Here is a 23,828-nt window from a genome sequence, read left to right as displayed (position 1 = left end):
TCAATGAGCTCCTGAGTTAGAATTCGAGCATGTACATGCAGTACACCATGGGTTTACTGTGTGTTCAGCTCTGCTGGCTGGTATGTATTTTATGAGGTGGAAAGGAGGAGGGTTTTAGCCGCAGAATTCACAGAGCCACGAGATGTTGCCTCCTCTGGAGCCGAGGCCTTTATTTGCTCTGTTTACATTAATTACCAGTGGAATGGCGACTCCTGTTTAGATACAGCGGGTATTGCATCGTAGTTCTGGCTGTCGAAATCCAACCTGAACACTCCCCTGGGTTATTTATTGATGTATTTAGTACATTTATATATAAAAAAGAAAATCATGCCATTTTTGCAGCGTCGTGCCCCACTCAGCGTAAATGAAACATGACTTTGCCGCGTCTGCGTGTATTTTGTTACCACAGTGTTAATTGTAACCCAAGGGAAACATTACAGCCGAGTTTGAAAACCTTCTCACTGGACGTCCTGCCGAAATAAAGTAAGCGGTGCTGCTGTGTGCAATGATGTCATTACTAAGGAAAAAAGCGAACGCTGTATACCTCAAAAGTACAGACAGAAACAACACACTAAACTATACAGACAACGAGTCAATACCATTCCAATCAACTCAGTTGATGTGAAAAGACTCTAATGTTCCTCTCAACACAACAATCCATTAATCGAATGATAATAATGAGTCAAACACTGATTGATCTCTGTTACAATTATCATAAAACTTTTAAATTTACTTATATCAATAACTGTGTAAATGAGGTCACGTGTGTTGTAGTGAGTTCGAGTCTGGAGTTTCTTCATCATTTATTTCTCTTTAAATGTTCTGTTTGATGTTGAACTGATGCTGAACTGTATGTTGGTGTTAAGAAGATACACAGAAACAAGTTTGAGTAAAAAGTTATTTGACTTTGAAATGTGAAAAAGTAAGTGTCCCCAAATGAAAAATACTTCAGTAAAGTACACATATGTGAAAAAGCTACTTAAGTACAATGACACATTACATTTACTTCCTTACTGTCAGCCACTGCTTGTACTCGACTCTATTTTTAAAAGAGATCCTCCGTTCGTTTTATTTTAGTTACTTTTACTGGTCATATTTTACCTTTAATTTAAGTACATGGTTTGTGTACTTTATGCGTGACTGCTATCTTATTATATAGCTATCACATCAAAATAGCTTAGAATTACACTTTAGAATTTCAATATCTTCACGTATTATTCAGTTTGACAGCAGTGATTGTAACTTGTTCCATATTTATAGAGTGAAACGGCTGTTAATGGCCGTTCCCTTATCACCCTCCATTTAATCATGTTAGTGATGCAACATGCAAACTTGTCCATCATGTGGACTTGGAGAACCTGCAGGATCGTGTCTGACCCCGGAGACTCCATCCATTCACGTCGAAGAATCTCCCTGCAGATTTGCGACCTGCTGCCGTGGGCCTGCTGTTTTACTGCAGAATCCTTCCTGTGTTATGCTTCAGAATCCAATTTGAGGCACAGCGATTTAGCAGCTGTATTTATTTATTGTTTCAGCTCCTGCTGCGGCGATACAGGAAACGTGTTCTGCTTTGTCAGACCGAAGAAACCGTGAAGAAAAGGCCAATTCACTGAACGGAAAAGGATTTGCCATTCGCAGTTTTATAAGCCAATAATAAAGCAAAACAAAAATCAGAGTAAGCAACCGAGCTGCTGAAGTACACTACAGATTTTGTGGTAAAATTTATTATTATTTTTTTTTCTGTCTACATTGTTTTATGTCTGGAATTTTTCGACTCGTTTCCATCCAGAGACTTTTCAGCGACTCCTCTCATTATTGCTTCAGTCTATCGGCTAGTTCCAAGTACAGATATTGACCAGACTTCATGAGTCAAAACACTCTTCCAGTAAACGGCACCATTGTGCGACTTTTAGTTTCACTCTTCAGTCAGAGCGAGAGCGCGGGAGCGAAAAAGGAAGCGCAGACCCTCTTCGTCGCCGGCGCGAGGCCTGCTAACGTGCTTTAACAAGTGATTTGCAGCGTGGGCGTGACTGGGGCTCGTTAAAGACGGAAAGTAAGATGACTCTGGAGAAAAATGAGTCACTTCTCTTACTCTGATTGTAGTCGTGTGATCATAAAGATTATATATAGCATTTATTTTCCTGATATCGCTGTCAGTTAAAAAAAAAATTTAATAGAGTAATGCGGTCTTGGGTTTCGGTCTATTTCAGACTCGGGCTGTTTTTATTGATTGTTTTTTTTTTTTTGTATGCAAATTAAAAGCAGATTGTTCCCTGTATGCCCTCCAGCTATGCCGTGCCTCTGGGAGCTCGACTCTTACCGACTTTTAAGCCCCTTTCGAGTTTCCGATGCAGTCCGTGGCCAGACGTTTCTCCTCTGCTTGAAAAGACAGCATCTGCTGACAGCATAAAAAAAACTCGTTTGTTGCTCAGTATCATAGAACGATTAGCCGCCTTTGCCTTTTTACACAGAAATACCCAGTGATTAGCAGTTGGGTTCGGGACCGACCAAGACTCCTGCTGCCGGCAATTATGGTCCTTAAATCATGCGAGGAATGAATTTATATAAGACACCGCTAGGCTGGATGGGAAGAGAATGGATTGAGGATGTGGAATTTAGTTTCAGAAATTATTGCTTTATTGCAGCATAGTTTAAAAGAAAAGTGTGACAGTCGAGACTTGATCTGTTAATCCACACCCTCTGTTCAGTACGAGTGCAACATTTATCTGGGGCGGTGGAAGCTCAGTGGTAAAGGCTCCGGGATACTGATGGGGTGTTCAGTATTACCAAGCTTTGGGCCCCTGAGCAAGGCCCTTCATGTTCCTGGGGGTGCTGTATCATGGCTGACCACAGCTTTCTAACATTGCTGAGATATGCGAAAAACAAATTTCACTGCTGTTCAAACAAATGAGTAGCTATGGGGTTTCACACCTTGCCCAGGGTCCCACGAGTGTCACTCAGTGCGCCTGAGATTTAAACTCACAACTTTCCCAAGTCCAATGCCTTAACAACTAATCTAACCCCTCACTTCCAATGAGTGAGATGAAGTGCACCCACAGTGGAGAAATGGCTTGAGTGGCCGATGGTGCAACAGTTTGGGGGGGGGTTGTGGAGAATTGGCTTTCTGAGCTTGCGTATGCAGAAGAGGGCAGATAGCCCGGTCCTTAGAATTCTCATTTGGGTGCAAGTTTCATACAAATGCTTTTTTTTTGAGACTTTTAAATGGCTACAGAGATTCCAGGAGTGGCAGGAACTCTGGGAGTGCCGTATTGCTGGGCGAGGGGACTATTTTGAAGGAATAGTACATGGATAAAGTACTTTCTTGTCAACAGAGTCTCGTCTCGAAAGTTTTTGATGCACGGGCTATTGGCTGGTGTCCAGAAGACGAAAACTCTTTGGTGGCATGTTGTTTGAAACTAATGAACGACGGGGCGGAGCACTCTGCTCTACGGTAGGAACAAATCCAGCAGCCCTGTGGCACTACTGTCAGAGCTGCTGTTCTAGATAATAAATCAACAACTTCCTCCGAAAGCCGAGGTACCATAAATAAAAGATGACTTGCTTTGATTTGGCCACGATCTCCTGTACTATAAAATTTCTCCCTGATCTTCACAATGAAGTTTTAAACCCAGGCGTGTTTTACGAGGATCTTTAAGCCTTGCGGTCACGCTAATGCCTGTGTTTTAAGGCGCCGAGGTGCATCTGCTCGAGAGCTTTCGAAATATTCTGGAACTCCTTGGAAACCTCGAGTGGCACTTGAAAGCATGCAAGTGCACCATCAAGTCTTTTCAATGGGAGCTTGATTTGAAGCGTTTCAGGGTGCATCCGAGGATACTCGCGTCGACTAGTGATTTTACATGAGATGTCATCAGTTTGGTCGTAATAAATCAGAGGGCGAGGAGCAAGTACAAACGAGTTCTGCAGACCGAGTGCACTAATGTCAGGGGCGATTTTGGAGACGGAGAAGTATTTTCCCTCTTCTCCTCCTTCACCTCATGTAAGATGCTCCGGAAAGCAGGTTGTGGAGCAGTGCACCTGTTGCCCAGGCAGCAGCTCAACAAAACAAGGAGAAGAACTGCAGACGAGAGCTTTCGGATCTGTCAGTGCTGTCACCAGAGCGTGCCGGGAGCTGTCGGTTGCCTCTGGGAGTGGCCAGCCTCCCTGTTACTCAGCACCGAGTAGGCAGGGAGGTATGACTCAAGGAATTTTAACTGAGGGATAAATGCGCACGCGACCGGCCTTGCCACGACCTGAAGAAAAAACATCAGCAAGAGCAGAGAGTATTAAAAAAAAAAAAAAAAAAAGCTGAGATCTCAGGATTCCTGGCAAAAACCAATACAGATAAAAAATAGAAGCAGAAACTGGAATCCCGATTTGAACACGATGTTTTGCACGACCGAACGCGTCGGCATGCGTTCGCAGGGGTTTTGCCAATTTGAAGAAATCATAATAAAATTTTGATCAGAACCAGGCGCAGGAGGCACACGAGACAAGGAGCGTTGTGTATGTGAGAATCGTTTTCATTTCTATGTGATCTGCAAGTCGAGACTGATACTAGATTCTGCGTACATGAAGTTATTTGTAGCCGAATAATCTTATTCTGAGTGCTTTTCCCTATAAGATTCCTGACTTCATGCCGTCTTGAAAGATAAAGGAGAAGTTTTTTAGGGGTTGCTGTTTACTTCAGCATGTCACAATGTTTTACCGGGGCAGGGCCAAGGGTTCTTTTTTTCCATGTTCCTTTTGGTTATACTGTATGCAACTAATTGAGTAGAGGGGGAAAAACTGAATTGGTAAACATTGAATGAGGAAGAAAGATCTGGGAAGAGATGAGTCCAAATTTGACATTTTTGGCATAAACAGAAAAACATTAGCAGACTGCCTCATTTAGGTGGCAGCTTAATGGTTTGGGGCTGTTTTAGAGCCCCGGGTGAATTTAACCAACATGGCTACCATTCCATACTTCCGTACAGCACCATGCAATTCCGTCTGGATTGTGAATCACCGGAATCGGCTTCACTATACAAAGACGATGAACCGAAGCATACGTTCAAGTTCAACAATCAAACAGCTGGAGTGTTACAAGGTGGCGTCAAAAAGTTTAGAGACTAACGGTGCAAACTGGTGCTTTTTTGACCGCGTGCGTTACCACGTCTGCGATCTCACCGTGGACAGAAAGTTAGAACAAAGAGCAAGGGTGAAATTCTGTGGACAAATCTGCCACGGAGACGTCTCGCTGCAACGAGTTGTCCGAGGTGTTTTGAGCGGCAGGCAGGAAGACCTTCAACGAGTTCAACCCCCGAAAACCGTCCAGCAGCTTGTGCATGATGATCGTCGGAGAACGAGCCACACAATCTCGCTTTAGCACCAACCCTACTCTCCAGATGTGGACTTCGCCCTCTTCCTGAAGATGAAGGTGTAGGTCTAAGAATTCCCGGTTTCACAGCAAAGCGCAGACTGTAACATTCTGGGTTGGGGCTCGTCAGCATGCAGACAATGCAAAGAATTTTATCTGATCCAACCGAGTGCTTGGGGGGGGGGGGGGGGGGTGGTATCTTTAGGTCAGAGACTTTATTTTTCTAAACATAAACCTGCACAGATTTTGTAACACACTGCTTGTCCATTCATGCTATTATTATGGTTTGCGTACGGTTTCGCTAAAGGCGTCTCATCAGATCGGAGATTAGAGCCTCAGAAAACCGCGAGAAAACTGATGCAATAGATTAAGTTCTTGGCTTTAAAAAAAATAAAAAATAAATAAATCTATTCAGACTTTGTGGCTCTAGTGAAAAAGATAAACATAACCTTGATGAGTTTATATTTATAGCCATAAAACTAATTATAGCCAAACAATAATCTGCTGTCATCAAGGCATTTTCTGGCACTTGAACCTCACCACTTTTAGCCGAATGCACAGTAGTGGAGTGAAAAGGACTGTCGGACCTAAATAATACGATAAATAGAAATAAATAAAACAGTATTTTAAGTTCAGGATTATTTGTTTTTCACTCCTCGTCTGTCTGTCAGAGCGCCTGAGCAGCAGTCACTCTCTGGGGGTAAACAAGCGGGCCGAGAGTTGTAAATGGTGTCGGAGGATTGTTTCCACTGCTCGGGCATATGGTGATTTTGACATTGTGAATGGAAACTTTGGAGCAATTAATGAAGAGTTTTTAGAATCTGAAAGTCATTACGCCTCTGTGTTGTGGCTTGGATTCAGTGCCTTTGTTCTAGCAAGGAAGGAAGAAAAGATGAGGAGAGTGTCCTGAGCAGTTTTCTGCAGTCCTTCCACACGACACGGTTTATATGGTTTCTTTGGGTTAATAGATGCATTTTGCATTGGATTTAAAATTAAGTTTTTTTATTTTTTAAATATTTTATATCAAACATATTAAGGTGGTTAGGGGAAAAAAAACTGAAAAACCAGCGAATCAAAGTAATGCGTATGCAAGACACGTTGGATAGTTTGCAAACGGATTAAACAGAAGTAAAATATATAATATCTACCACTAGATAGAATTTTACTTCCTTTCTAGCTAGTAACATTAGAAATACCTAATTTAGTTGTACTCCGTGGAAGTCCAGTGTCAGAAGCAGGAAAAATGGGCAAGCGTAAGGTTTTGAGTTTGAAAGGCCAGAAATCACAATATATGATTTTTAAACTATTTATTTGTATGATACAGCTGCAAATAAGTATTTGAACACCTGTCTATCAGCTAGAATTCTGACCCTCAAAGACCTGTTAGTCTGCCTTTAAAATGTCCACCTCCACTACATTTATTATCCTAAATTAGATGCACCTGTTTGAGATTGTTAGCTGCATAAAGACACCTGTCCACCCCATACAATCAGTAAGAATCCAACTACTAACATGGCCAAGACCAAAGAGCTGTCCAAAGACACTCGAGACAAAATTGTACACCTCCACAAGGCTGGAAAGGGCTACGGGGAAATTGCCAAGCAGCTTGGTGAAAAAAGGTCCACTGTTGGAGTAATCATTAGAAAATGGAAGAAGTTAAACATGACTGTCAATCTCCCTCGGACTGGGGCTCCATGCAAGATCTCATCTCGTGGGGACTCAATGATCCTAAGGAAGGTGAGAAATCAGCCCAGAACTACACGGGAGGAGCTGGTCAATGACCTGAAAAGAGCTGGGACCACCGTTTCCAAGGTTACTGTTGGTAATACACTAAGACGTCATGGTTTGAAATCATGCATGGCACAGAAGGTTCTCCTGCTTAAACCAGCACATGTCCAGGCACGTCTTAAGTTTGTCAATGACCATTTGGATGATCCAGAGGAGTCATGGGAGAAAGTCATGTGGTCAGATGAGACCAAAATAGAACTTTTGGGTCATAATTCCACTAAACGTGTTTGGAGGAAGAAGAATGATGAGTACCATCTCAAGAACACCATCCCTACTGTGAACCATGGGGGTCGGAGCATCATGCTTTGGGTGTGTTTTTCTGCACATGGGACAGGTCGACTGCACTGTATTAAGGAAAGGATGACCGGGGCCATGTATTGCGAGATTTTGGGGAACAACCTCCTTCCCTCAGTTAGAGCATTGAAGATGGGTCGAGGCTGGGTCTTCCAACATGACAATGACCCGAAGCACACAGCCAGGAAACCAAGGAGTGGCTCTGTAAGAAGAATATCAAGGTTCTGGCGTGGCCTAGCCAGTCTCCAGACCTAAACCCAATAGAGAATCTTTGGAGGGAGCTCAAACTCCGTGTTTCTCAACGACAGGCCAGAAACCTGACTGATCTAGAGAAGATCTGTGTGGAGGAGTGGGTCAAAATCCCCCCTGCAGTGTGTGCAAACCTGGTGAAAAACTACAGGAAACGTTTGACCTCTGTAATTGCAAACAAAGGCTACTGTACCAAATATTAACATTGACTTTCTCAGGTGTTCAAATACTTATTTGCAGCTGTATCATACAAATAAATAGTTAAAAAATCATATATTGTGATTTCTGGATTTTTTTTTTTAGATTATGTCTCTCACAGTGGACATGCACCTACGATGACAATTTCAGACCCCTCCATGATTTCTAAGTGGGAGAACTTGCAAAATAGCAGGGTGTTCAAATACTTATTTTCCTCACTATATCTATATCTATATATATTATATATATATTATGTATACACATCTCCATTCTCCTCGGTGAAGAGCCGACGATGCGATACGTCATAGATGGATATTAAGAGCTTTTTAAAATCGATGCATCACCGTGTGAGGGAGCGAGCAGAGAGCAGCTCAGTGATCATGGTATGATGTGATTGTGTTCTTCAGCATGTGATTTGGTGTAACAATGGTGCTGTTTGTCTCTACAGCTGCTGGAGTACACAGGAAAGGGAAAGAGCATCGTGGATGTAGGACTGGCTCAGGCTCGCCAGCCGCTCTGCACACGGAGCCACTACTTCGAGGTGGAGATTGTGGACCCTGGAGAGAAATGCTACATCGCTTTGGGTCTTGCTCGGAGGGTAAGGAATGTTTATGCAGTCCGTGTCTGACAAAAAGCTTTGTGTCTATAATACAACCTTTACAAAGGGGTTCAGCAGAGAAGTGGGCGTGGCCTAAACGAGAAACTTTATTTTAAAAGAAGAAAATTGTTTAATTATTTCTTCTGTCCTTCATTTCGCTTTACTGCTCATTTCCTTTTTTCTTTCTTTTTTTTCTGTCCTTCATTTCGCTTTACTGCTCTCTTTCTTTCTTTCTTTCTTTTTTCTTTCTTTCGTCAATTCTCACTCTCTTCTTTCTTTCTTTCTTTTTTCTTTCGTCAATTATCACTCTCTTCTTTCTTTCTTTCTTTCTTTTTTCTTTTGTCAATTCTCACTCTCTTCTTTCTTTCTTTCTTTTGTCAATTCTCACTCTTCTTTCTTTCTTTCTTTCTTTTTTTCTTTCGTCAATTATCACTCTCCTTTCTTTCTTTCTTTCTTTCTTTCTTTCTTTCTTTCATCAATTCTCACTCTCCTTTCTTTCTTTCTTTCTTTCTTTCTTTCTTTCTTTCTTTTTTCTTTTGTCAATTATCACTCTCTTCTTTCTTTCGTCAATTCTTTCTTTTGTCAATTCTCACTCTCTTCTTTCTTTTTTTCGTCAATTCTCACTCTCTTCCTCTTTTCCTCCCTTTTTTAATAACACACATTTTACTTTTATTTTGTCTTGTCATCAAATCTTACAATTTCTCACAACAATAAAACTGTTTAATCAGAAGTAATATTTGGCGATAAGGATTCAATACTAGAACTAATACTGGTTTTTTTTTTGGTCATTTTGGAAAATGATTTGTACTGTTTATTCTTGGAGAATGATATTTATATAAACCTATTGAAATGTGGAAGAATCGCACCATTTGGAATCCATGCTGAGACCATTTGCACCTGCCCCAAGGCGGCGCGTGTAAACGCGACTCGGCCTCGTGACAAATCACCTCTCTGTCTTTCCACCACATGATGAAAAAAACACTCAGCACTCGCTGTCTGAGCAACACTCAGAGTCTGTGCTTGGAGCAGAGGAAATTTTTCCATGATGATCAGAGTCCAAAGCGTAATCAAAGGACTCGTTTAAACGGTGCGTCAAACAAACGAATAAATCGCCGTTCTGGTCAAAATCGCCGACTTCCCCTTTACTGGTGCGTTTTGCATCTAAACAGTTCTGCCTCGCGCATTCCTCTTCGTTTACTGTGATCGCTTGGACAGCCGTCGTTCCTTCCTGCCTCTCGTCTCAGGGTGGCTGCGGACCGTTCTGGGGCTAATTACTCGCAGGTCTGCAACCGCAGACAGTAAACAGGCGTGTCGATTTGAAGGGTTGAACAAGGCCACTGACTTCGCTGTCCTCCGGGGAGGGGGGGGGGGGGACGAGAAGTTGGACAGGGGGGGGTGTAGTGGCGGGAAGGTTTATCAAAGGTGCCGTAACTTGCCACGGAACATTGCAGCCTTTAACGCATCTGTATTTTATTATGCAGCAAAATGCCAACAAAGGTGGTAAAGCAGATAATTGCAGGGCTGCTTAATTACAGTTTGCTTGCATTTGGACGTCAAAGTTCGCACAGCATCCTGTTTCTGAGCGATCATGGCACGCATGCTTACCAGGCACACCTTTGCATTCTTTGCATTGGAGCCTCCAGAGTTTCATTTCAATGTATATTTTGTGCCTTATAGTTTTAGCGCTTGCACCGGCAATTTAGCTGATTTAAATCTGATTCGACCATGGAAATCTTTTTTCGGGGACACGCCTCCTCAACGCTTTGCCCCTCAACGCTTTGCATCTGATATCATCTTGAATGCGGTTCACTATTTGGCGACCCCTGACCAAGTCCATTTTAACCTCTGCAGCTCCTAATCAGAATTAGAATTCGAATACTTTATTGATTTCATAGGGAAATAGTTTGGTTGTAGTTGCTCGAAGTAAAATAAAGAAAATGTAAATAAAAAAAGATAAGTTCTATATTATCCAACTAACATCAGGAAGTCTGAAATGTAACATTCATTCGAGTTTCTGAGAGTCTCGATGATCTGCTCCGATTAGAGCTGAAATCTAAAAACCATGATAAGCGAATTAGCTCCTCCACGTGTCTGCCCACTTCCTTGTTTTGGAAGCCTGGGAACCAAGGTGACTGCATGTTGTGTTTAAATTTCCTATTTATTCTCTTGGTTTGGTCACGTCACTGTTTCCATGTTCCTGCATGTTCCTGACTGTGAAAAGACCTGCCTGTCATCTGTGCACGCTAATTAATCCGTTCAGTAAAAAATCATTCTACCATCAGCTCAATCACTCCACAGCCTACATGAGACATCTTCTATTGCTGAACCTTCTCGTCCTCCAGGCAACTACAAAGAAAACAAAACAAAAACAAAAATCTAATCCGTCCCACGAGTTATAAAGCACTGAAGCTTCTCCGAAACACTTAATGTTTTACAACTGGGTAACAAAAGGTCTTTTCTGTGGGTCTCCCCCAACAGTTCTCTTTGTCTTTTATTGAAAAAAAGCAACGGAACATTGATTTTGGTCCCGAACATCACCCATCGCTGACTTTGTCTCCCGGAACGCAGCCAGGAACTAGTTTGTAGCTCTAAAGCACTTCCGGTTGCAGGACAAAGGTCTGACATTGAGGTAATGAGGGTTGGATGTGTTGTTACTACTTCGCCAATCTCCATCTCTTTTTTTTTTTTACCCCCTTTGGCCTTCCTGACCCGGGAACTTTCTATTCAGAAATGCAGTATTTCATCGACCCGGACGTTTTCTCGCGGCGACCAATTTCATATTTTTGACTTGACAGTGCTGAGATGTTTGCACAAAGGACTCTTTCACCACTCTCATCTTTACAGCATCGTTATGGTGGCCACGGAGCCCGTACTCTATCGCCCTCCATCACTTAACCTCGCGCTGAATTTGTTCAGAGATGGGCATCAACCTCCATCAACAGCCTCTCAGCGACTTGTTGATTTTGCCACAGTGTGAAAATGCAGGCAGCTCATATAACACTGATTTAACCCCCCTCTCCCTGCACCACCACCACCACCATGGATTAGATAGGACTGAGTCAGTGACACTAGCATGACTGTTTGTGTTCTTTGGAAGCCTGAATGTCTTCACTTTAAAGGCATTTAACCACCAGTTTGAAGAATACAACCTTCTGTAGGCTGTACGCACAGTCACAGGGAGCACTGACCTTCATTAAAGTGCCAAAAAACATTGCCCTGGGTACATTGACCGGATCTGTGGCGTTTCTGTTGAATTTCTACCCTGTACATTTGTAATCACATGCACACTGCACACTTACTGCAGGGGTATTGAGGCCACGCCCCCTACATGCACTGTGCATTCCTGCATAACACAACAATACATTTTTTAATCGTGCACACAAAATGATGACGTCAATTACACAAACGTAAACAAATTTGTTTACAACTTCCTTGTGCCGTGTGTAATTGTGCAACAAAATGATACTAGCAATATATAAAAATATATAAATACAAATATCAAAATCGATTTGAAATTACTTAAAAAAAAAAAAAAAAAAAAAGGTAAACGCACTGTACAGTGTTTTCTTTGGCCCACGCTGTTTTTTCCTCCATTTTCCATTCTGCAGCGTCTTCTATGTTACCTGTCCAGGGCACTCCAGAGTTTAGAGGGTGGTCCGTCAGTAATAATGGTCCGTGGGAAAACACAGTGCTCCGTGTTTCGTTAAATTGACTAAAACGAAGCATCAAGGCAAATAATTTGGGTAATTTTTTATTTTTTTTTTGTATTGGAGTTATTTATTATTCGGGAATCATTTCAGCCCTGATATTTGTTATGATATGAATATAAAATCTTCCCCCAAATTCTTATAAATTCCCATAAATTCCTGGTAAGTTTCAAACATGGATTAATTCCAAAATTCCACAGATGAAGTTCCCGTAGAACGTTTCTGGAAATTTACCAGAAGTTTTCCGCCCCTTTGCAACCCCTCAACACTAATTGCGTTAATGTGAGCAAATCCTGTCATTTTTCTTTGCCCTAATTTTCCGCCATAATTATGATTGACAGGATAATGTTTCTTTTATTTGGTTAATATTATTGTTGGTTCTCTGTGTGGATGCAGTGTGTACCAGTGTATGGATGTTCACCATGGAGGAAAGTGTCTACAAAAATGAAGTTACCTACTCGTAATGATTTATTATGACAGCTCCAATCTTCCATGATCGGTCCTCTATTGTAGCACGTTCATCTGGCGTGTCATCACCTCAATCCTTTTTTTGGAAATCCTTTTTTTGTTCAGCGTCATGCTCTAATCCTAATGCCCTATGGGAATGCTTTTACGTTGAGATCGTTCTTCACTGCGACCGTGGGTTGAAATTAAAGCGATGGATACTTAAGTGTATCATCCATCTTGCGAAGACTGGTTCTGTGGCTTTTTTTTTTTTACTGAGACAGTAAATCCATCAGCTTTTGCTCTGCTGCTTTCTCATCCCCTCAATTTTCCTAATTAGATAAACAGATCAAACGACATCCAGCTCTCAGCGCGGCGCTGCCGTCGGCCACATACTTTACTGAGCCCGAACCAAAACCATTTCCATGTAATCTTGGAGACGAGTTTATAAAAAAAAAAAAAAAAAAAAAAAAAAGGCAGGTCTTGTGGTTACAGAGCAGAAAAAGAGGCCGGAGAGGAACTTGTAAGACACATTCCCTCGGTCTCTTCTGCTTCCTTTTGCTTTTATTCTCATGCATCCTTACCGCTTCCTGTGCTGGCTTTTTCTTAACCGTGTGGAAATGTAAACATGTTTCCATGTTTATTTGCTCTAGTTTCACTTCTATGAAAGTGAAAGTAGCTCCATGTTGTTTTATGTAGCACCAGGGTTCTGGAGGAACGTTGTCTTGTTTCACTGTGTACTGTGTCAGCTCAGCTCTATGTGGTTATAATGACAATAAAAGCTTCTTGACTTGACATCTGTTAATGGCTTCTCAATGTCATTTGACTGTCTGCTCATAGTCTGCTCATAGTCTGCTCATAGTCTGCTCATAGTCTGCTCATAGTCTGCTCATAGAATCTTGACATTATTGTTACGTGAAAAAAAGAACCTACGCCACTTAAACGATCTGATCCTCCCATCACTACCCTACCTAAAGAAAACAATGCAGATGCGGTAGTCCTTTTAGTTATCTGGGCTCCTTCACCTCCTCATCTCAAAGGTCCTCTTTCAAATGTTTACCTTTCATGCTAATTTGAACTTTGATTCATTTTTTAGTCAAGACATCAAACTCTACTTGTAGATTTCTTCTGAACCAAGTCTCTGCTGTAACTCAGCTGCATTACATCTTGGGATTCGAGTCTAGCAGGGATGCCCTGCTCCCTGTCTCCCCCCTCTGGGCGTCTGCCCATGTCCCCTAAATCCACCACTGCCAAGCGCCAATCAAAAACGAGTAAAAAATGAAATACTTGAGTAAAGATACGTGAAAAATCTGCTTTCTCAATATGACGTTGAACCAGAATGTGTGAAAATGAAGTAACGCTGAACATTTTAAAACGCAAAGGCATTCCGTGGTTTCTCGCTTTTGATTTTCTTTTGAACCGGGTTGAAAAACATCTGCGTTTTCACCCTTGTGTCAGCGAGATCCTCCGAACGATTCTTACCCCCTCGAGGGCAAAAGAGGTAAGATGCTATTTTCATCTCTCGGACCCGATAAGAGCATCACCGTTAAGCAAATGAACGCCTCATTTGTGCGCCGAACCATTAGGAAGAAGCAAAACATTTCAGGAATGAACAACAGTCGTGGAGAGCTCGTGCAGGTGCTTCGCTCGTAGAGATGCAAGAAAATGCGAAAACACATTTCCGATCGTTAACTCTGACTCCTTCTCCGATCTTATCGGGATCAAATAAATTGTTTGGCCGCTCTGAGTGTTTCCTGCCGGCATGGGACTGTACTATAGCGGAGACGCATCCTGTGCTACCGCGTGAAAGCAGTAACCTTGGTGGACAAAATCACCAGGTCCACGGAAGCTCAGTGTCGTTTGTACTTGGCCAGAATTCCAGACCTGAAGCAGCAAAGCACTAGAACCCAAACTTTCTTTCTCCAAACACGGCAAGCTCAACTGCCCCCAGAGCATTTTATCTTTTGTTCCAAAAGTGTTTGTTGAAATTTGCTTGTGTATCAGGATTTCTCATGTAGTGTACCAATGGACACGATTCATTGCTTATTGTTCTCCGTATACATCTTGTTCCAGCTGCTTTCAGGTTGTCCTGCAACTCTTCTCCATTGACTGCTGGTTTCTCGATCGCTTTTATTATCGTTCTGATACCATCATTTCTACTTGGTTACGCTGTTAGGGAAAGTCACATCTAAAAGTGCGACCACGTACATTTTAAGAATACGCACAGTACGGCCAAAAGTTTGTGGACACCTGATCTTAAGAATTGTATGTGCCTTTTAAACACCCCATTTCCAACTCTCTTCCTTCTGGGAAGATGTTCAACTAGATTTTTGAAGTGTGTGTGTGGAGATTTGTGCTTATTTAGACACAAGGGTGTTTGGTGAAGTCAGGTACTGATATAGGTGATGTGAGGAGTCCTGGGGTGCAGTCAGCATTTATGCAGTGAAAGTAGAACAAAAGTGTCCCAATAAGTCCAATTAATTCCCACCATCGTGTAAATGTAGATTCAATGGTCATCTAATGTCTTCATCTCTCTGTGTGTGTGTGTGTGTGTGTGTGTTTTCTAGGATTACCCGAAGAACAGACATCCAGGCTGGAGCCGAGGCTCAGTAGCGTATCATGCAGGTGAGACTCGCACTTTAAAAAAAAAAAAAAAAAACCCACACTCATATACACACACAACTTTCTATACCTGGAATCATCCAGAACATGCAAATCAGTTTATTAGATGTGATGGTGTGTGTGTGTGATCGTGATGTGTTCATGCACTGCACCCACCGATCACCTGTTTGTGATTAAGGCTCTGGTTCTATTGTGAGTTCACATGCAGTGAGTGTGTGAGCGTCACTGGGCCGAGGCCGAGACGCCGCATTCTGCCAGCGCGTATTCTTTTTCAACCGCTATTTGCGTTACACGTTTTCGCGTGTGTCTGCGTTTGTTCCTGAGTAACGGCTCTGTCCGGGCCTGTTCAGAATTCTCTCAAAAATTAAAAATGCATCTCTCTGTCTCGGTGTGTAAACGCCTGCGTGTACGTCTGCTGCACGTGTGTTTCTGTCCGCAGGTTTGGGTCTTTTTTTGGAGGGTGTCGGGGTCTCTGTTCCTGCGTGTGCAACCTGTTGACGCGATTTATTTTAGTGTGTACGTCTGTCTGCTTTTCTGTACATTTGTTGTGTCTGAATATGCGCCTGTTTTTATTTTATATGTTTGTCTCTCTGACTGTTTTCTTTTTTGCTTTGGCCTTTGCTTCTCTGCGTGTGTGTGGGCACCAGGGTTGTACATTTTCTGAACCATTTGGGGAATTTTGGAAATGTTCCAATTTGGAAACTTTGGAACTTTATGGGAAATAATAAATTAAACTGTATAATATGCAAACATAAATTACAACTAAATCTAGGTTCCCTATTATAGGCTAATCAGCAATTAAGTAAATTCCCAGTTTATTCCTATTACATCCCGTCACAGAAAGTTTCCAGTCTTAAAAATTCCAGAGAATTTTGCACATCGTTATTTGTGGCTCTGTTGTTTACTGCCCCCTCCAGCACAGTGATTTTTGATCTACAAACACTACAAGATAAAAGATTAAAAGACGATTACGTTTCCCGATACCACCTCGTATTTCTACATATCTTCATCTCAAGCTGGAGCTTTGTTCTTTAGCTTGAACTCTTTTTGCCTCTGCTTGACTTTGGGGCACATGGAAAGCCCATTGAGTGTGACCAGGAGCATCATCAGGGGCATTTCTGTCTATCTCAGGATCTGCACTTTGGTGAGCCTCAGGAAATGATTGGACTGTGATTAGTTATGAGCTTTTTGAGACACAGAACTGTATCTTTGAAGACTTCCAGTTGAGAGAGGTATATGTAGCATATCTGATGGCTTTGTTACCCCATGAATTCTTTACCTCTGTCATGCCACACGATTAGACTGCAGAAGCACCGCACTCGCAGACCCTTACTAAGCCGAAAGCCCAGTCCACATGCTGAAACTTGGGGACATGTCTTGTGCTGCTTGTCTGTTGCCTTGCTGGCGGCACTATTTTTATTGATATCTCTTCCAAAATTCCAGCCATGCCGTAATGTACATTTCCCAATCCTGTTTGCACTTGGCTTATCGCATCATCGCTGCACCTCCATTATTATTCTTCCTTACGCTAGGAAGCAAACCTCTCAGCTTATCGCCCGCCCATCAGGCAACCGTCATTTTGTTATTGCGACCCAAAGGAGGGCCGTGTTTACGGTGCTCATTCCAGATTAAGCGTTGGCAAGACTTCAGCAGCGGGACAGGTAAGAGGGTCACGGGTCATTAAGATGCCATGATCTATATGGAGCCCCCATTACACCTGACGCTAGTGCCAGGTGCGGTCCTATACACAGGACCCACACTGGGTTCGATCCCAGCTGTTTTTTGGGCAGTCAGAAAAAAATAAACTATTTCGAAATACATCTTGCAATTGCTGCACAAGCCTTTTGGGTTTGACATTTTGAGTGAGGAACCCAAACTTCTTGCAAAGAGAACGATTTCTTGATCTGCTTTAGTACTTTGGTCAAGCCGATCGTTTGCCAGTTTATTGCTGTAATGTTGCACGCTTGCGACGAGACACTCGATAATGTCCTTGGCTGGATAGAGCCGGACTCGATTTGAGGAATCTACTAATGGCACAACAAACTTCTTGATATGTTGTCCTCTTTTTTTTTTTTATTATTGTGGAAGCAGCAGCATCCCGGCAGAGATATCTCCTCACATCTTTTCCAGACAGGGCTCTGAGGAAACATACGAGGAAAAGCATCTGTGTAGGTCAGGTGCCAAAAGTCCTGAAAGTGTTCCAGCAGGTTGAGACAACACACCTATGTCCCCTATCTATTTATAGCCATCTACTTCTTCCACACTGGTTGCGGAGTTTTTTGCGATTGTGGTGTCGTGTTGTGACAGGGGCCCGCATTCGAGTCTTAATGATACACTGTCTCCATCACTCTCCCATATTCTCGATAGGGATTTGTTTAAGCCGGATCCCGAGCCAGGAACGGGTCCCATGACAACTTCACAAATATTTACCGGTTACATGGTGCAGTGGGCTTTTTTCCCTGCATTTTACCTTTTCTGTGTCTGTGTGTGGTTTTTTTCATGTTGTCTGTATCTTGCCATTGTTCATTTTCCTTTTTATCAGAAAGATTAAACAAACAGACAGTAAAGACGACGTTCCGAAGAAATCTATTTTTTGTTTTGGCATGGTTTTGCATCAACAGCATGGCCAGAGGAGTGGAATTCTCTAGCAAATGCACATTAATCAAGTGTAAGTTCTGGTCATGCATGAATTTCTTGTACAGTATTGGACCATGTCTTTCCAAGGAGACTTGATGCTTATTGGCTAAAAATGTCTACTAGTCTGTCTTTGGCATTTTAGACCCTTGCAACTGGTCCTGAATCATCAGTCTGACTTGTTTAGAGTCTTTCTTGCCAGTCCGCCTCTGTGCCCTCTGGACTGGTTACTGGCAAAAATTCTGCATAAGTCAGAATGTTTCCAGCGAGCTCACGTGTGAGTAGAGCTCAGAATACCACCAGTTACACAGCTCCCGATGTACACAGCATAGTGTCTTTTGGCACACTGACTTATAAAGGTTGGTGCCCCCTGTGACTGTGCGTGCAGCCTTGTGCTGCCATCTGTTGGCATGTTGCAAAACAAGTCTCGACACTTTTTAATACCACCTCATATGCGCCATTCCACCTCCAATATACCCAATGGTAGTGGGCAAATCCTGACCTGTACTTTGACCAATATTAAAAATGCTCCCCATTGGACTGGCATCCAGTTGGTAGTTAAAGCTTGTAGCAGTTGACTGAAAATGTCGAGCCTTGATGTTCTTGGAAGTGCCCTTGCTTGTTGGTACCTTAAGACTTGATAGACAAGCTCTGTAAGTTGATCGACCGAGGAGTGCCTGCCAAATGCCTTACATTTACATACCTGGGAAGCCTGGAGCCTCGAGGGCAGATCAGTCTGCCGTATCTGTCCAGTCAGCAAAGTTGTTTCTGCTTCAGAATAAATGGGCAAATTGTACACTCGCTGCTGGTATTGGTGCATAAAGTGGGATGGAAAGACCAGGAAAGCACCCAGTACCAGAATTTCTCTCTCTGTCTACAGCACATGAACACTTTCGTGACAATGACATTTTGCGACACTTTAAATCTGGACTACTTTCTCGGTCATATCCATTCCCATATCTTTGTTTTATTTTTGTATTTATTTTATAGTATTTTTTTCTGTATAGTATTTAGTCTGCGACTGTTGCTGAATCTTGGAACGCCTTGTGCCGGTTCTTTTTCCCGCAGATGACGGGAAGATCTTCCATGGCAGTGGAGTCGGAGATCCATTCGGCCCACGTTGCTTCGAAGGCGACATCATGGGCTGTGGGATCATGTTTCCTCGGGATTACGAAGGTGAGCCCTTGTGCCAGCCATAACTGATTGGAGAAGCTGGATTCCATAAGTACCACTAGATAGAGGGAAGTTGTGCATGTTACTGGATATGCAAACAAACATTGTTTTTTTTTTTTTTTTACTTCCAAGTGATTGGGTGTGGGGCAGATTAAAGGCTGCCGATGAAAGTCCTCTCTGTAGCTGTTGCATTTCTTTTGTCAAGTTTCTTTTGGTGTACGACGAAAAAAACACTAGTTTTGGAGAATAAGAACATCTTCAAGTTGGTAATTGTTGTTGAAGTGTTTTCCATCTAGCAGTTTGGAATCGCACACTTCCTGTAACTGTTGGTACGAACCAATTGTCTGCGTATCTTTTTTTTCAATTAGATGAGGTCGATGACGGAGAGGACGTAGGCGAGAATCCCAAACAAAACCATGTTCAGAACGTACTGTACCTAAACGACGAAGACGAGGAGGAAGAGGGGGATGACGCAGAGCAGGAGCAGGAAGGCAGGAAGGTTATGGTGAGCTGTCCAGACATTTCCATTATTAGATTCCGTAGAAAAGGTTTAAAGCCTAATGATTAGGATTCTACGTTATTCTAAATGAGGAAAGCACAGTCGGGCTATGTAGCATTGGCACTTCAATGTAGTCAAAAGTTTCGTCATGGGCTCTGGGTTTCTTCTGGGTCCTTTGATTTTCTCTTAACTCCCTAAAACATGGTGGATCGCTTGTAGTTCAGTGTGTATTTCTTATCACCTCATCTTGATGCTCCTGAGACAGGCTTTAAATTCACCGATCAGAATAAACCAGTTGTTGCAGATTAATCAGGGATCAGAATCCGACTTAATCCAATAAGTGCATAATATCAGATTTGTGATGGAACTTTTTTTTTTTTTATTACAAGATCTAATTTGACTTCGAAAATAGAGGACACGTATAATATGCACATACACAGATTTGTCCTATAAACTGTCCTTGTGAGGACCTTAAATAAGCTGTAAATTACCAAAGGTGGAAAGAGTAATAAAATATTCTACTCAAGTTAAAGTAGTTGCATTAAGTACGTCAATGAAATTTTAGTTTAGTACAAATAAAGTTTCCGGTCTAAAGATTCTATTCAAGTAAAAGTAAAAAGTAGCTTAAACTAGTTCAAATGAAAGTGCAATAACAACAAATTTAATTGAAAAAAATGCCACACTTTATAAATGTGATTTGAAAAAAAAGATTGAAAATCTGAAAAAAACAAAAAGGCAACTAAGATTCCATTCGACAGTATTTCGCTACATCACTGGCGTCTGTCTCGCCCGTCTCCGTTTTACTTTCTTGTGATTTTAGCGTGTTTGTTCTCCGCCTGGCAACCGATCGGTGCAGTAGTTTTTCCCCCTTGCATTATTTTTATTTATTTATTTATTTGACTCAGTAACAGTCAGCTGACTTCAGACAAAACATACTAAAGTAAAGGCAAAATTACAGATTTTAAAAACTACTTTGAAAAGTAGAAGTACATAAAAAAAACTACTTAATTATACTAATGCAAATAAGTAATAAAATAATATAATTCGTTACTTTCCACCTCTGTAAATTGCTGCTGTATCTGCGCTTAAATCTAACCTCACCCTTATACACAAAATTAGTTCTTTGGACTCCAGTTAATCCCCACCGGATATAAAAAAAAAAAACATACCTCTGCACAGACAAACATGTGTGTTAGATTTGTCACCATAGTTTTTTTTTGGGTTGTGTTTCTTTGCTCTGAAAATCTCGAGTTTGACCCCCTGACTCTTTACAACTACGGCTTGGTGAATAGAAACAAAACCAAACAAACACTAAAACAATGCATGAATCATTTTTATTAGGTGTGCGTGCGCTTTTAAAGCCAGCGGTGTCGTCTTCTAGGAACGGCCAGATCTCTGTGTGCTCAGGTTCGTTCTGGGTGTGAAAGTTGAGCAGCATTAATCACAGGAGGATTTCAGTCCTGAAGTAACCACAAAGAATTTCGGCTTGGCCTGCAGCAGATCAGGCCGGGCATGACCGTGCACCCTGCCACACTTTTGCAACAATATTTGTGTGTCCACCGCTGTGCATCCTCACTCCACACTGACCGTTTTTTTTAACTGTAGATATTTACTAAGTAAACTAAGGCCTCAGTGTTTTATTTTGTAAACAGAGGGAAAAAAATAACAAGCCCGAGCCAAAAGATTGCGTACTTCTAATTCCTGAAAAGTTCACGCCATTTATAACTAAGCTCTGTGCGCCGCTATGAGAAGCAGCTGGCGTTCGAGCCCTGGGTCTTTCTGAATGTTCTGCGTGAAACATGACTCTCTGTCGCCCCCTAGGTGTTCTTCACCCGCAACGGGAAGATCATCGGGAAGAGAGAGGTGGTGGTCCCGGCCGGAGGTTTCTACCCCACCGTCGGCATGCTGAGCAGCGGAGAGAAGGTGAAGGTGGATCTCCACCCTCTCAGCGGATGATGACGGAACGCTCCATAGCTGTATCAAATCCGGCCGCGAGCTTTATAAACGGTTCGAAAGGGAATCAGGGAATGTTAATTCTGCAAAATGATATGTTTTGTTTATTCATGAGTGCTCACTGTTGGGGTTTTTTTTTGTGCATCATTTTATCGAACCAAAAAAAGTTTTTACTCGTGCTGGAATAACAATGCTTACCGTCTTTTTTTTTTTTTTTTTTGGTCCTTCATGGGGTCTAAACTGTATTCTCGTTGTACGATTTTGTCGATGGTCGCAGTGGCGTGTAACCCTGCCGTGAAGCTGTATTCAGAGTTGAGTAGAGTCTCTGGTAGCTGTAAGTCCGGCTACGTTGTCTGGCAATATTATCAATATTATATGCTATATGAACAAAAGATGGTGGACACCTGACCGTAGGAGTCACATGTATATGTGTTTTAATGTATTGCACATTTGATCTCCATTTCCTGTTTGAATAACTTCCACTCTTCTGGGAAGATGTTCTACTAGATTTTGGAGTGTGGTTATGGAGTTTCATGCTCCTTCAGCAGTCGGGAACTGCGGTGCAGTCAATTCACCCAATTCATCACTGATTATTAGGATTGAGAGCTCTATTGCAGGCCACTCGAGATCTTCCACACCCCTTATCCAGAGCGACTAACATTTATCACATCCATACAAAATGAGCAGATTTGGGCTTTAGGGCCTTTGTTTGGGGCCCAGGAATGGCAGCGTGATGTGCCTGGGATTTAAACTCACGATCTTTGGATCCCAAGTCCACTGCCTTAACCACTAAACGCCCACCTTGTACAGGTTTTGTGTCTCCTAGTTCAAGTGAAGGGAAAATTTCCTTCTATTGCATCCATTCTATACAATTGTGTGCCAACTTTCTGCTTATAGTTTGGGAAAGAACCAGGTGTGAATTCAGGTGACCCAATACTTTTGTCCATATAGTGTAGCTTTCTTAAAAAAAAAAAAGCGAACAGCTACCGAATATTGTTAGATGTCTAAATACGACCTTGTATAATAATTTACCATCCGACTCGATTATTATCATATAAATAACAACCAGTTCCCATTTACAGTCATTCAGACGCTTTATTGAGAATTTTTAAGAAATCAATCAGAAATTCTTTATCTATTCGCCCGAGCTTGTAAATGTGAACGAGACGATCAATGGCGAAATAAATTCCCATTTCTTTATAACAGATTATTATAGTTCTTATAAAATAAGACTTCTTATAAAAATAAAGGTCTAGCCCCCCCCAACACAATTTTTTTTTTCAAATTGACACCAAATTTTTCTCTTTTTTTTTTTCTGCCACCGTCTGCATGTAATTTTAATTACTTTAAAAGAAAACATTATCTAAATATAAAATGTATTCTTATTTTATTGCCAGCAACTCTGAATACAGCAACCTAAACCGAGCTCTTAGACGATTGCAGCTGACTAACGAGAAGTTGTATAAAGATGAGTTCCAATCATATGCATAGATCATATGTAGCTATAATTTTTTTTTTTTTAAGAAGCTTGTATATAATGTACAGTTATATATGCGATTATATATATCACAGGCTGTACTAATGCCACAGCAACTAACAAAGAATCACTTCAGGAACTAGATGAATGAATGAGTGGAGAGAGAGAAAGAGAGAGAGAATGGCATTTCTATAAACGGCATACGCTCGCGGTGCGTTCACGTCCCTGAGCATTAGCATCAGCGTCACGCTCCTGCACCTTCCCCTTTCCGTCACAATCCTGAAGCTGGTGACATTTCTAATTTTTTTTTCTAATGTTTTGACATTCGGATAGAAAAGTGCCACGTTCTTATCGCTGCCTCGTGGAATCGAGGCCCCGAGCAGGAGCAGAGAAATGTCACGAGGTAACCGCGTCATGGGCGGAGGTCAGTCGCGTCGTTTGCATCGAGGTACGCGTCACCGAGCCGCTAAATGCAATCAGGGAGGGGTTGGGATCTGGAAATAAACACGCTTTATTTCTTTATAGCGCCGTGTTCGTAGTGTGTTCGTTGTGTGTGTGTGTGTGTGTGTGTGTGTGTGTGTGAGTGTGTGAATGCAAATCAGCAGGGCCATGTTCGAAGAGTTTTATGTGGATTTCATGCAGAAATTGCATGCCGCGTTCCGACCCTCACTTACACACACTCAAGTCGGGGGGCTTCGGGTAAAACTCAAGTCTGAGACTTTTAATGCAATTTTGAACTCTGAACTGACAAATAAGTGGGAGGTAAGAAAACCGACTTCACCCTTCAGCTGGATTTAGTGCTCTTGAATAAAGTGAAAGCCATAATATCATCCAAA

At 42.0% G+C, this 23,828-nt stretch overlaps 1 protein-coding gene across 3 annotated transcripts in view; it reads left to right on the top strand.

Moving 5' to 3' along the window:
- Positions 1–23,828, top strand: part of spryd3 (SPRY domain containing 3) — a 38,281-nt gene extending 14,453 nt beyond the window's left edge. Inside the window, exons 7-12 of one of the 3 annotated variants that reach the window (XR_014537989.1) lie at positions 8,334–8,483; positions 15,202–15,259; positions 18,959–19,066; positions 19,432–19,568; positions 21,384–23,534; positions 23,577–23,828. Coding sequence is in view for 1 of the 3 variants with exons in the window: in XM_083569656.1 (XP_083425782.1) it covers positions 8,334–8,483; positions 15,202–15,259; positions 18,959–19,066; positions 19,432–19,568; positions 21,384–21,518 (588 nt within the window). In the remaining 2 variants the exon portion in view is untranslated. Of the gene's footprint in view, positions 1–8,333; positions 8,484–15,201; positions 15,260–18,958; positions 19,067–19,431; positions 19,569–21,383 lie in introns of all 3 variants that reach the window. The other 2 variants (XR_014537990.1, XM_083569656.1) reach the window with 2 other exon arrangements.

Source organism: Silurus aristotelis (assembly GCF_946808225.1).
Source record: "Silurus aristotelis genome assembly, chromosome: 19".
Classification (NCBI taxonomy): Eukaryota; Metazoa; Chordata; class Actinopteri; order Siluriformes; family Siluridae; genus Silurus; species Silurus aristotelis.
The sequence above is the reverse complement of the archived record's forward strand: the minus strand, read 5'-3'. Positions and strand labels throughout refer to the sequence as shown.